The sequence below is a fragment of the Muntiacus reevesi genome, chromosome 5 (genome assembly GCF_963930625.1).
Source record: "Muntiacus reevesi chromosome 5, mMunRee1.1, whole genome shotgun sequence".
NCBI classification, from domain to species: Eukaryota; Metazoa; Chordata; class Mammalia; order Artiodactyla; family Cervidae; genus Muntiacus; species Muntiacus reevesi.
In genome coordinates this window covers 112,141,457-112,155,834 of record NC_089253.1, presented here as the reverse complement: position 1 = coordinate 112,155,834, position 14,378 = coordinate 112,141,457, and the positions used below count along the sequence as shown (strand labels likewise).

The 14,378-nt window shown below is 37.2% G+C and overlaps 1 protein-coding gene across 6 annotated transcripts in view; it reads right to left on the bottom strand.

The window, feature by feature from the left end:
* Nucleotides 1-14,378, bottom strand: part of HMCN1 (hemicentin 1) — a 517,313-nt gene that overhangs the window by 230,098 nt on the left and 272,837 nt on the right. For all 6 annotated transcript variants that reach the window (XR_010663324.1, XR_010663323.1, XM_065936211.1 and 3 more), the window contains exons 20-23: nt 12,887-12,999; nt 6,804-6,963; nt 6,008-6,176; nt 1,883-2,010 (exon numbers count right to left, since the gene is read on the bottom strand). Coding sequence is in view for 4 of the 6 variants with exons in the window: in XM_065936211.1 (XP_065792283.1) it covers nt 1,883-2,010; nt 6,008-6,176; nt 6,804-6,963; nt 12,887-12,999 (570 nt within the window). In the remaining 2 variants the exon portion in view is untranslated. The remainder of the gene's footprint in view (nt 1-1,882; nt 2,011-6,007; nt 6,177-6,803; nt 6,964-12,886; nt 13,000-14,378) is intronic.

Sequence of the window (14,378 nt, the reverse complement as noted above, 5' to 3'; positions counted from 1 at the left end):
AAAATGGCAATCCAGTTGATTTCTGTAATAGAGTAAAACAAAAAGTGTTTCTCTCCACGGACTCTTAGCTTCTGTTCTCTTTATGGAAGATTTAACCAGACAGTAAGAACTATTTCTCATAATAGCTTTCACTTATTTCAGAGAAGAAAATCAAGATAAAACTTCTATTATTTCCCTTTATCCACTTCCTTCAGAATTGTAAATGAGATAATTTATCAAAAATAGTGTTAGGTTCCAAATACATGCATTGTGAACTATAAAATCAAATTGATTCCTAAGGATAGATTAGAACTTATGTACTTTACATCCCTGAAAGATCCGATTCCTCTGTCATTTTGTTAAAACTTAATATTTAAACAAGATATTCTAAAGGTTTCATTTGTAACAATCTTTTAAGCTGATAGTATACAGGCGTACTTCATTTTATTTTTACTGTGCTTTGCTTTATTGCACTTTACAGAAAATGCAATTTTTACAAATGGAAGTTTTATGGCAACCCTACATTACCAAATGATGTTCAGCATTTTTAGCAATATTTTTCAAATTAATATTGTATGTATTATGCTCAATGCACATACATTGTTTTTAAAGCCATAATGCTATTATTGCACACTTAGTGGACTAGAGTATAGTGTAAACATAATTTTGATAGGCACTGGGACACCAAAAAAATCTGTGTGACTCACTTGATTGCCATATTCATTTTACTGAGATGCTCTGGAACCAAACCCATAATACCTCCAAGATTTGCCTGTATTATTATCATCATTTTATGAAAAAAACATTAAAGATAAAGAGGGTAGGTTTTACCTAATGCCCTAGAACTAGTGAATGACAGAACTCTCAGAGGATTTTATATCCCACAGTCAACAGGACACTAGTGTAGTGACTGATCTGAGAGTGAAATCAGGTCAAGACTATGTGAGAAAATTTCTTCTCTTATTTGAATGCATGGCATAGAATATGTGCTCACTAAGCATATGTTGAATGAATGAGTAATTAGACTATGACAAATTGGGGGAAGAAAGTACACTACCTAGAAAATTTTAAAGTAGTTAAAGAACCCCAGGAGCAGAATGTTTTCAGTGGTTGAGCTCTATAAACATTGAAACTGACCATTTAAATGCTATTAAACACTTCCTTGACCATTTGCATTTGCTTCCACAAGAACCCATCAGCCTAAATGCATTTCTTTTTTTTTTTAAATATGCTTTAGCATTAGAATGAATTACTTATTTTTATTTATTTATTTTTTTATTTTGGCTACACTGGGTCTTCATTGCAGCATTTGGGCTTTCTCTAGTTGCAGAGAATGGGCTCTAGAGCGGGGGTCTCAACTGCCCTGCAGCAGGTGGAATCTTATTCCCCGATAAGGGACTGAACCCACGTCCTGTGCATTAGTAGGGGTTTCTTAACCACTGGACCACCAGGGAAGTTCCTAAACATATTTCTTTTTTTACAGTGTATCAACAATACTTATAAATGACCTGTGGATGAACATCTAGTAAAATTGAGATCCAAAATTTTAATCCTGTTCACCTGAAGAAAAAGTTTCTTAACCACTGGACCACCAGGGAAGTTCCTAAACATATTTCTTTTTTACGGTGTATCAACAATACTTATAAATGACCTGTGGAAGGACATCTAGTAAAATTGAGATCCAAAATTTTAATACTGTTTACCTGAAGAAAAAGGGGAAAGTTGTTTATGGATAGGAGATAACATTTTCGAAGTAAATGAAAGAAAGTTGTGAGTCTCAGATTAAAAAATTTTTGTATAATTACTCAGTATACAATTTGAGGATAACTATCAGAGAAACTGGGACAATAGGTTTCCCAGTGGCTAGTCCACAGATAGCATATACTTTCATTTCAAAACTCACCATGGACGTTTAATTTAACGGACTGAGTCACATTCCCGGCAATATTTGTGGCGACGCAAAGATACATCCCACTATCTGAAACACGGGTCTCAGTGATCTTCATTGAACCAGAAGGGAGGAACATGTGTCTAAGAGAAGGAAGCCACAGGGCAGACCATAAGGTATGAGAATTTAAATATCCCCTAAGCAACTGCAATTCACTACGAAATGATGACTCTGCAAACAGTTTTTTAAACCATTCTCCAATCTATAACGTCATTTCTATGCACCTTAAAAGTCAGGAATTTTCATAATTATCTTGCATATTCGGTATGATGTTCTCACAAATACCAAGTTAAGTTGCTTTCACATTTAAATTTAACCTAAGGGTATGATACTGTCACATAACTGTACATCTCTTTGCTTTATTAAGTTATAACTTTACAAAGCAAATATGTTTTAATAAACTTTGAAGATACTTTGAATATATTATAGTTTTTATCCAATGCTTCATTTAAAAATTTTAAGTGCTAAAATAGAGACAAAAGAAGGTACATAAGCAGCTCTCAAATATATATTGAGAATATACACACACACACTCCTCTTATGTAATTAGGTAAACCAGATCTACACATAAAATGTTACTCTGTATACTTTATTAAAATAGCTTTAAGAGGGAGAGGGCCAAATAGACCTACCTACTATCAGGATTTTTTGTAAGTTAAGACAAATAAAGTGTGCTGTTGGCCCAGAGAACGACAAATGGATAAACAGTTAAAGATGGAGACCCCCTCATCCCCACCAAAAGACTGAAGCATATATGAGAACTCAACATTAATATGTAATATCAGAGATGATATTACAGAAAGTCAGGAAAGGACTGACTATTCAAAAATAGTGCCGGGCAAGCAGCTCTCCACACGGGAAAATAAATAAAATTAGAGCACAAATTAGTGCTATACACAAAATAAAACTTCGGAAGTATTAACATCCAAAATGTGAAAACAAATTTAAAATACTGCAATAAAACACTGCAGTTTTATTTATGATCTACTAAGGTACAAATCTGAAAAATAAACACTTTTGAGCTACACGCAAATTTTTAAATTTTGTACAACCAGTATGTGAATGTTAGCATGCTCAGTCATGTCCAACTCTTAGCAACCCCATGGACTGTAGCTCATCAGGCTCCTGAGTCCATGGGATTCTCCAGGCAAGAATACTGGAGAGGGTTGCCATTTCCTTCTCCAGGGGATCCTCCCGACCCAGGGATGGAACTAGACACCATATATAAATTAACTTGAAAGGCAAGGAGTATTCTGAGATATTTTCAACACATACAAGAGACAGATTGTTATTAAGAACAAAACTCAAATTTCTATATTCAATAATAAAAAGAAAAATAAGTCACCAGAACACTGGAGCAGGTTTAAAGATGCAATTCACAGACAACACAAACGGCCAACAAACAGGAGAAAGCATTCCAGGCCCACTGGCATTCAGTCACGTGAAAAGTAAGGTAGTTGCAAGGTACCATTTCACACTTATGTGAATGGCGAAAAACTTTAAGTCAGTCGCCACCATGCATTGTTGATAATGTGGCAACAGGTACATCTATATTCTGCTGGTGGAAGGTAAATCAGGAGTGCCCCTTCAGAAGGCAGTTAGGCAATGTCTACAAAGCTCAAAACAGGAATTCATCCTAATTAGAAATTGTGGTTTTAGGTACAAGTCTCAAAGAAACTCATGCATATGCATATAAAGAGAGACATAATAAGATATTCCCTGAAAAGTTTTGTTTCTAAAGCCAAGGGGGAAAAAAAAGGAATAAAATGTAGAAACACAAAATAAACCAGAGCATAGAGAAATTTGTATAAATAAAATGTAGAATATGTTTATGGTAATGAAAATGAATAAATTGAATCTACATGTACAAAAATGGATAAAAGTTGACTCAATAAAGCAAGCAGTAGAATAATAGGCAACACGCTACAATGGTGAGCTGAAAACATGTACATGAAACAAAATTAAAAGCAGAGAAAATATTCTATACTATCTAAGGATGTATGTATAGGCTACGCATCAAGTCTGTGGCAGTGTTTGCCCCTGAGAAGAGAGAAAGAGACTGACTGAGAAGGGGAAAGATGAAACTTCAACATTATCTGAAATAAGGTATTTCTGCTATTCAAAAATTTCAAGGCAAGTTTTTTTCTTTTTTCAAAGAAATAATAAAGTAATTCTTCATTGTTTACTTTTTTCCCTCAACAGTGGCAGGGAAACTAGAGTGGCATGAATTTATAGCTTCAAAACTATACAAATCAACAAGTCCAAGAGACAATAGCTAGAGATGATAGTTCTTATTCTGCCGGTAACTTCTGGCATGATACTGAGTTAAAACAGTAATTGATACCGTTCTTTGAGAACAAGAGGAGAAATATGGAATGCACATTGTATCATCCTTTCAGGAATTATCCTCATTCTATAAACAAAAAGTCCGAGGTTCAAAGAGACCCACTGAAAAAACTGCCAAAGTTTCAAAGAAGCTTTATGTAGTGGAGGTAAATTTAAACTCACACCTGCACGGCAACAAAAGTTGTGCTCTGAAAGTCTCTGGCATTCTGCTTTCCATGACTCTTAGCCTGTCAAATGTATTTTCAGTGGATCTTTGTTTGTTTAAGGGCTTTGGTTTAATCAAAAAGATTTGTACAAAACTACCTAATGAAAGTCAAAACCTTGATATTAGAGAACCCACTGTGTTTTATTGCTTCTCTGGGAATAATGCAATTTAATAGATAATATGCACTTTGTGCTAACAAGAATCTACATACAAATCTACATCCCCACCTCCCATTTCCATAACTACCTTGTAGAATGTACCAGTGCAAGGTTATGTCCAAAGCTCAGTTTTAGCATTTCTGTTCTTAAAGAATGATTTAGAAGGTTTACATGTTTCCTGTAGGCTCACTATAATATAAATTATCTCAAAATTTAAAATTGGGCTTCTCGATTGGGCTTTTTTTTTATACTGAGCTGCATGAGCTGTTTGTATATTTTGGAGATTAATCCTTGTCAGTTGTTTTGTTTGAAAATATTTTCTCCCATTCTGAGGGGAAGATCTAATGGATATTTCTCCAAAGATGACATACAAATGGCCAACAAACACATGAAAAGATGCTTGACATTACCAGTTATTAGAGAAATGCAAATCAAAATGACAATGTGGTATCACGTCACTCTGGTCAGAACGGCCATCAAGAAAAAAATCTACAAACAATAAATGCTGGAGAAAGTCTGGAGAAAAGTGAACCCTCCGACCCTGTTACTGGAAACGTAAATTGGTACAGCCACTATGGAGAATAGTATGGAGGTTCCTCAAAAAACTAAAAATGTAATTACCACATGACCCAGCAATCCCTCTCCTGGGCAGACACTAAGAGAAAACCATAGTTCAAAAAGATACATGCACCCCATGTTCACTGTAGCACTATTTACAATAGTCAGGATATGGAACCAACCTAAATGTCCACCGACAGAGGAATGGATAAAGAAGATGAGGTACGTACATACAATGAAATATTATTCAGCAATAAAAAGGAACAAAATAGTGCCATCTGCAGAGATGTGGATAGACCTAGAGATTATCATATGGAGTGAAGTAAGAAAGACAAAAACAAGTAGCATCAAGTATCATATAATACTGCTTATATGTGGAATCTAGAAGAATGGTACAGAAGAACTTATTTGCAAAGCAGAAATAGAGACACAGATGTGGAGAACTTATGGACACCAATGGGAAAAGTGGGGATGGGATGAACTGGGAGATTAATATTGACACATGTACATTACTGATACTGTGTATAAAATAGATAACTAATGAGAACCTACTGTATAGCACAGAGAATTCTACTCAACGTTCTGTGGTAACCTAATGGAAAGGAAATCTAAAAAAGAGGGGATAGATGTATACTTAAAATTGATTCACTTTGCTGTAGAAATGAACACAATATTGTAAAGCAACTATACTCCAATAAAAATTAATAAAAAATAAGAAGTTTTTTTTTTTGAGACATGTGAAAACCCGAACAGATACAGTCATCTGTCCCAAGATATTGTTTCACGTGTTGCAACTCATCCCAGGTCACCTACCTTGGAGAGAATGGAGAGATGAGCTGGGTTTCTTTGGCCCAGGTAATGATGGGTGGGGGTAAACTCTTCACTTCACATGGAAGGGTCACCTCTTCTCCTGCAAGGACTGAGATCTCAACAGGCTTATCCTGGGATGGTCCCCTTTGGTCTCCGAACACTCTGGGCCTTACTAAAATAAACACAAGTTTGGGAAAGGAAAGAGCACATTGAAAACAAAGCACACTTCAAGTTAAAATCAGGACGACTAATATCCTTAGATAGTTTTCAAAAAGATTCTGTTGATTTCAAAGTTTGGGGACATATCTAAAGCTTTCATAAACATTTACTGTGAGAGCTTAACAGAAAATGACTAGAACATTTTCTTTTACAGCTCTTCCTTTCAGAACACAATGAAAAGGTCCGCCAAAATGCCCTTTCAGAATCTGCCATATGTAAAGTAACCCCTCAAGGCAAAGCGCTAACCAAGACATAGCTGAGGTTTGGCTTTGCTAGGAGCCTTAACTACGTGGTGTTTCTAAAGAGGGTTGGGTGCCATAAGCATACTCCTTGGAAAAACACCATTAAATTTTTTCCAAAAGGCTATACCATTTCTCTCCCTTTAAATCAGAATCTAAAGAGAGGAGACGTAGGTTGGCAGGAAAAGTACATTTTTGTTAAAAAAAAAAAAAAAAACTATAAACTTGGGGGAGTAGTTCACTTTAGGGGTTCAGGCCTCTGGTAACATTACTTGGGAGAGAAATGTGAGTTTGGCTCAGACAGACGGCATCAGAGAACAGCCGTCCACGGCGACTCTCACCATAGACAGTCAGCTGCACTTTCCTCTTGGCGGAGCCAGCCGCATTGGTGGCGCTGCACACATACTCCCCACTCTCCTCACCGCCGGGGGACACCACGTACAGGCTTCCATCAGCCCCTGCGGAAAACTTAGCACTGCCGGCGGAAATCAGCTCGCCCTTCTGCAAAACAACAGTGAAGTGTTTTTTAAGATAATAAAGGGAGTGACTTAATGTCTGGAAGGGGAAGAGAGAGAGAGAAAAAAATCTCTAAGGGAGAAAATATTAGATTGAAAGGCTACTAATTTAAAGCAAGTTCTTTGTAAGAAAAACAAAAATGCCAAGGTGACATTTCTTCCTACTAAACCAGGTCCCCTTCATTCCAGAACTACCAAAACTGGAGAGGATGAGGAAGCGGCAAACGGCATGGGTGTTTGTGCTGAGACAGGCGCCGTTTGGAACTTTACATGAATTAACTATGGTAGTACTCACAACAATCTTATGAGTAGTAATTACCACAATCCCTATTTGACAGATGAAAGTATTAAGTCTGGGAGCTTGGTAGGATAACTTGCCCAAGGTGAAAGAGTCAGTCATTGGTAGAACTAGAAATTAAACCTGGGCAGGCAGGCTCAGGAGGCCAAACTCTCCACCTTCATTGTATTATCACAGAACAAAGGCCATTCAGGAAAGATTTTGTTTTTATATTTCCCAAAAATGCATTATACTTCTATTCAGTACCAGACACTGTGCAGTTTGGGGAGTCAGCTTTACCACCATACTTTTGGGCCCAGGAAGCAGGAATCTGAGACTTTTGATTTAATTTACAGATATCAAACCCAATTCCTCTATATTTCAGAGACTTTCAGAAGCATAAAATTAGATGATATGGCTATCTGGACAAAAACACGGTCCAAAAGGACACACGCACCCCAACATTCATTGTGGCATTGTTTACAATAGCCAAGACATGAAAGCAATCCAAATGTCTTGGATGGATAAAGATGATGTGGTAACATCAAGAAACAAGAAAAAAGCCAAATAAATAACCTAACTCTACACCTAAAACAATTAGAGAAGGAAGAAATGAAGAACCCCAGGGTTAGCAGAAGGAAAGAAATCTTAAAAATTAGGGCAGAAATAAATGCAAAAGAAACTAAAGAGACCATAGCAAAAATCAACAAAGCTAAAAGCTGGTTTTTTGAAAAAATAAACAAAATTGACAAACCATTAGCAAGACTCATTAAGAAACAAAGAGAGAAGAACCAAATTAACAAAATAAGAAATGAAAAGGGTGAGATCACAACAGACAACACTGAAATACAAAGGATCATAAGAGACTACTACCAGCAGCTCTATGCCAATAAAATGGACAACTTGGATGAAATGGACAAATTCTTAGAAAAGTATAACTTTCCAAAACTGAACCAGGAAGAAATAGAAGATCTTAACAGAGCCATCACAAGCAAGGAAATCGAAACTGTAATCAGAAATCTTCCAGCAAACAAAAGCCCAGGACCAGATGGCTTCACAGCTGAATTCTACCAAAAATTTAGAGAAGAGCTAACACCTATCTTACTCAAACTCTTCCAGAAAATTGCAGAAGAAGGTAAACTTCCAAACTCATTCTATGAGGCCACCATCACCCTAATTCCAAAACCAGACAAAGATGCCACAAAAAAAGAAAACTACAGGCCAATATCACTGATGAACATAGATGCAAAAATCCTTAACAAAATTCTAGCAAACAGAATCCAACAACATATTAAAAAAATCATACACCATGACCAAGTGGGCTTTATCCCAGGAATGCAAGGATTCTTTAATATCCGCAAATCGATCAACGTAATACACCACATTAACAAATTGAAAGATAAAAAACATATGATTATCTCAATAGATGCAGAGAAAGCCTTTGACAAAATTCAACACTCATTTATGATTAAAACTCTCCAGAAAGCAGGAATAGAAGGAACATACCTCAACATAATAAAAGCTATATATGACAAACCCACAGCAAGCATCACCCTCAATGGTGAAAAATTGAAAGCATTTCCTCTGAAATCAGGAACAAGACAAGGATGCCCACTCTCACCACTACTATTCAACATAGTGTTGGAAGTTTTGGCCACAGCAATCAGAGCAGAAAAAGACATAAAAGGAATCCAGATAGGAAAAGAAGAAGTGAAACTCTCGCTGTTTGCAGATGACATGATCCTCTACATAGAAAACCCTAAAGACTCTACCAGAAAATTACTAGAGCTAATTAATGAATATAGTAAAGTTGCAGGATATAAAATTAACACACAGAAATCCCTTGCATTCCTATACACTAACAATGAAAAAACAGAAAGAGAAATTAAGGAAACAATACCATTCACCATTGCAACAAAAAGAATAAAATACTTAGGAGTATATCTACCTAAAGAAACAAAAGACCTATACATAGAAAACTATAAAACACTGATGAAAGAAATCAAAGAGGACACAAACAGTTGGAGAAACATACCGTGTTCATGGATTGGAAGAATCAATATTGTCAAAATGGCTATTCTACCCAAAGCAATCTATAGATTCAATGCAATCCCTATCAAGCTACCAACGGTATTTTTCACAGAACTAGAACAAATAATTTCACAATTTGTATGGAAATACAAAAAACCTCGAATAGCCAAAGTAATCTTGAGAAAGAAGAATGGAACTGGAGGAATCAACCTGCCTGACTTCAGACTCTACTACAAAGCCACAGTCATCAAGACAGTATGGTACTGGCACAAAGACAGAAATATAGATCAATGGAACAGAATAGAAAGCCCAGAGATAAATCCACGAACCTATGGACAGCTTATCTTTGACAAAGGAGGCAAGGATATACAATGGAAAAAAGACAATCTCTTTAACAAGTGGTGCTGGGAAAACTGGTTAACCACTTGTAAAAGAATGAAACTAGAACACTTCCTAACACCATACACAAAAATAAACTCAAAATGGATTAAAGATCTAAATGTAAGACCAGAAACTATAAAACTCCTAGAGGAGAACATAGGCAAAACACTCTCCGACATAAATCACAGCAAGATCTTCTATGACCCACCTCCCAGAATATTGGAAATAAAAGCAAAAATAAACAAATGGGACCTAATGAAAATTAAAAGCTTTTGCACAACAAAGGAAACTATAAGTAAGGTGAAAAGACAGCCCTCAGATTGGGAGAAAATAATAACAAATGAGGAAACAGACAAAGGATTAATCTCAAAAATATACAAGCAACTCCTGAAGCTCAATTCCAGAAAAATAAACGACCCAATCAAAAAATGGGCCAAAGAACTAAACAGACATTTCTCCAAAGAAGACATACAGATGGCTAACAAACACATGAAAAGATGCTCAACATCACTCATCATCAGAGAAATGCAAATCAAAACCACAATGAGGTACCATTACACGCCAGTCAGGATGGCTGCTATCCAAAAGTCTACAAGCAATAAATGCTGGAGAGGGTGTGGAGAAAAGGGAACCCTCTTACACTGTTGGTGGGAATGCAAACTAGTACAGCCACTATGGAAAACAGTGTGGAGATTTCTTAAAAAACTGGAAATAGAACTGCCATATGACCCAGCAATACCACTTCTGGGCATACACACTGAGGAATCCAGATCTGAAAGAGACACGTGCACCCCAATGTTCATCGCAGCACTGTTTATAATAGCCAGGACATGGAAGCAACCTAGATGCCCATCAGCAGATGAATGGATAAGGAAGCTGTGGTACATATACACCATGGAATATTACTCAGCCGTTAAAAAGAATTCATTTGAATCAGTTCTAATGAGATGGATGAAACTGGAGCCCATTATACAGAGTGAAGTAAGTCAGAAAGATAAAGAACATTACAGCATACTAACACATATATATGGAATTTAGAAAGATGGTAATGATAACCCTATATGCAAAACAGAAAAAGAGACACAGAAGTACAGAACAGACTTTTGAACTCTGGGGGAGAACGTGAGGGTGGGATGTTTTGAAAGAACAGCATGTATATTATCTATGGTGAAACGGACCACCAGCCCAGGTGGGATACAAGAGTCAGGTGCTCGGGCCTGGTGCACTGGGAGGACCCTGAGGAGTCGGGTGGGGAGGGAGGTGGGAGGGGGGATCGGGATGGGGAATACATGTAACTATATGGCTGATTCATGTCAATGTATGACAAAACCCACTGAAATGTTGTAAAGTGATTGGCCTCCAACTAATAAAATAATATTAAAAAAAAAAAAAAAAAAAAAAAAACTGTATATAACTCCAACGCTTACTCTTGTCATTGAAAAAAAAATGTGTATGCAATAAACATTATCTGTGACATAAAAAAAAAAAAAAAAAAAAAAAAAAAAGATGATGTGGTAAATACATACAATGGAATATTACTCGCCATTAAAAAGAATGAACTAATGCCATTTGCAATGACATGGGTGGACCTAGAAACTGTCATACTGAGTGAAGTAAGTCAGAGAGAATTACTGCATGATATCCCTTATATGCTGAATATATATATAAAAAATAAATGATACAAATGAACTTATTTACAAAACAGAAACAGACTCACACACTGAGAGAATGAACTTACGGTTACCAAGAGGGAAGTACTGGGGGAAGGGATAGTTATAAAATTTGAGACGAACATATACACACTGCCACATTTAAAATGGATAACCAGCAAGGACCTACTTTATAACACAGGGAGCTCTGTTCAATGTTATGTGGCAGGCTGGATGGGAGAGCAATTTGGGGGAAAATGGACACACGTACATGTATGGCTGAGTTCCTTTGCTGTGCATGTGAAACTATCATGACATTGTTAATTGGCTATACTTCGATATAAAATATACAGTTTAAAAAATTAGATATTAAGGCACAATACTCTGGTTGTGTTCTAATTCTACAAACACCATATTTCATTATTATGCCATCATTTCACATTATTTTCTATCAGATTTAATTAAATTATGCCATCTTCGAAGCTATTAAACTATGGAAAAGACTTTGCCAGAAAATGTTTTTCCTTACTGCAATGAAAAACCATAAAACTTCATGACAAGGGAATAGAAGGGGGGATAAACGAGTTCACTGTTATTGTTGTTTAGTCGTTAAGTCATGTCTGACTCTTTGTGACCCCATGGTCATGGCATCCCGCCAAGCTCCTCTGTCCATGGGATTTCCCAGGCAAGAATACTACCATGGGTTGCCATTTTCTCTTCCAGGGGATCTTCATGACCCAGGGATTGAACCCATGTCTCCTACATTGGCTGGTGGATTCTTTACCACTGAGTCACTAGCAAAGTCCAAACAAGTTCACATATGTGTCTTGTTTTGGTTTTGAGACGAGTAGATGCCAAGACAAAGATCTGGACTCAGGGAACTTACTTGGAAAGTGATTCCCAGAGCCTTGAAGAGGAGGGTGGGAGAGCGATGCAAGAAGGAAGGCAGGCTAATAAAGGGTTTCACTGTCCCCGTGTGCTCTGGCACTGGATTTGCAAGCTCAGCGTGTGCTGGGGCTCCTCTGAGACACTATGCACATAGACTCAGAAGGGGTCACCTGATAGATGAGAAATGGGGCATATATATTGGACATCTCCCCCTCCCAGCAGTTAATGTTCCTGTACTTCCTGACCACTCAGCAGGAGCTTGCTTGCGCAACTTGAAGAAAGCCCTGAGTCCCCAAACTAGAGAGGTACATGCATGAAGGGTGACCCTGGCAGACAGCACGGAGCTGTCCACCAGAGCTACACTGAAGTCAAAATGGCTTGGGATCAACCACTGATAGGGAATAAAAAAAGGATCTGCTGAAACACGTGAAATGCTCAGAAAAATGCCTAGCCCACAGAATGTGCTATATTAATGTTCTCTGTTGTGTGAACACTACTTAAGGATCAAATAGGTGAATGCACTAAGGACATTTTAAGGTCACTTCCAAGAGGTAAGACTGCATGGTTTTTTCTTTCTATAATATCCTATAGGAGAGTGACAAGTTCCAGGTATGACTAAAAACATTCAAATGTTGTTGTTACAGTACATGTCATTAACAAGCACCACTAAATGCATCCTTTACCTTGGACCAGGCAATAGATGGTTTGGGAATTCCACTTGCTTTGCAGGGTAAAGTTACTGGAATGCCTTCAATGGTACTAAGGATCTGCTGTCCATGCTGAATGGTTGGCAGAACTGGAAAAGGAAGCAATACGCAGAATCTGAGTGCCTACCCTTCCATTTTGCCTGACAAGTTTAAAGCAGAACTTTTTCAAGATAAACCAAATATTTAGAAGAACTAGCAAAGACAATCCTTTCTGTTAAAATGTAGGGTCATTTGTAAGGGAGTGTGATAAAGTAAATACAAGAGTTACAATCTGAACAATTTAAATAAAAACTTAAAATGAAGTAGTAAATTATGTGTAATATGGTTGATTTTCCCAACAAAAATATGAGAGGATTGAAGGAAATCTGTATTTTCCAGAAATTCAAGATAGAACTACACCCTGTCGCAGCACTGTTTATAATAGCCAGGACATGGAAGCAACCTAGATGCCCATCAGCAGACGAATGGATAAGGAATACACCATAGAATATTACTCAGCCGTTAAAAAGAATGCATTTGAATCAGTTCTAATGAGATGGATGAAACTGGAGCCCATTATACAGAGTGAGGTGAGCCAGAAAGATAAAGAACATTACAGCATACTAACACATATATATGGAATTTAGAAAGATGGTAACGATAACCCTATATGCAAAACAGAAAAAGAGACACAGAAGTACAGAACAGACTTTTGGACTCTGTGGGAGAAGGTGAGGGTGGGATGTTTCGAAAGAACAGCATGTATATTATCTATGGTGAAACAGATCACCAGCCCAGGTGGGATGCATGAGTCAAGTGCTCGGGCCTGGTGCACTGGGAGGACCCAGAGGAGTCGGGTGGAGAGGGAGGTGGGAGGGGGGATCGGGATGGGGAATACGTGTAACTCTATGGTTGATTCATGTCAATGTATGACAAACCCCACTGAAATGTTGTGAAGTAATTAGCCTCCAACTAATAAAATAAAATTAAAAAAAAAAAAAAAGAACTACACCCTGAGTGTTACACATTTAACATATATCTTTCACCATTGTGCATTACAGTGAGCTGACTTAAACTCAACTCTAGAGAAATGGACTATTTAACCACTACACATTAAATATCTGTCTATACACAAGAATCACTTAGCAAGCTACTAAATTTAACCTTGAAAAAAGAATCTGTTTCCTCAAAAGGAACTCAAAAGTTATACTTGAAAGGCCTTAGGAGTTTACATTTAAAAGTCTAAAATACACGATTCTAAGTCGATGTTTTCTGCTAGAAAAAATGGCATACCTTTTGATTTTAGAAAGCAACTAAAGAATTGACGCTAATGAGTGAAGCAATAGGAAAGAGAAGATCCTATCATTCCATTCTGTGTAAATCTGCGAATCATACCAGTGTTAGTTTCTCAGTCATGTCTGACTCTTTGTGACCCTCTGACCTGTAGCCCACCAGGCTCCTCTGTCCATGGGATTCTCCAGGCAAGAAT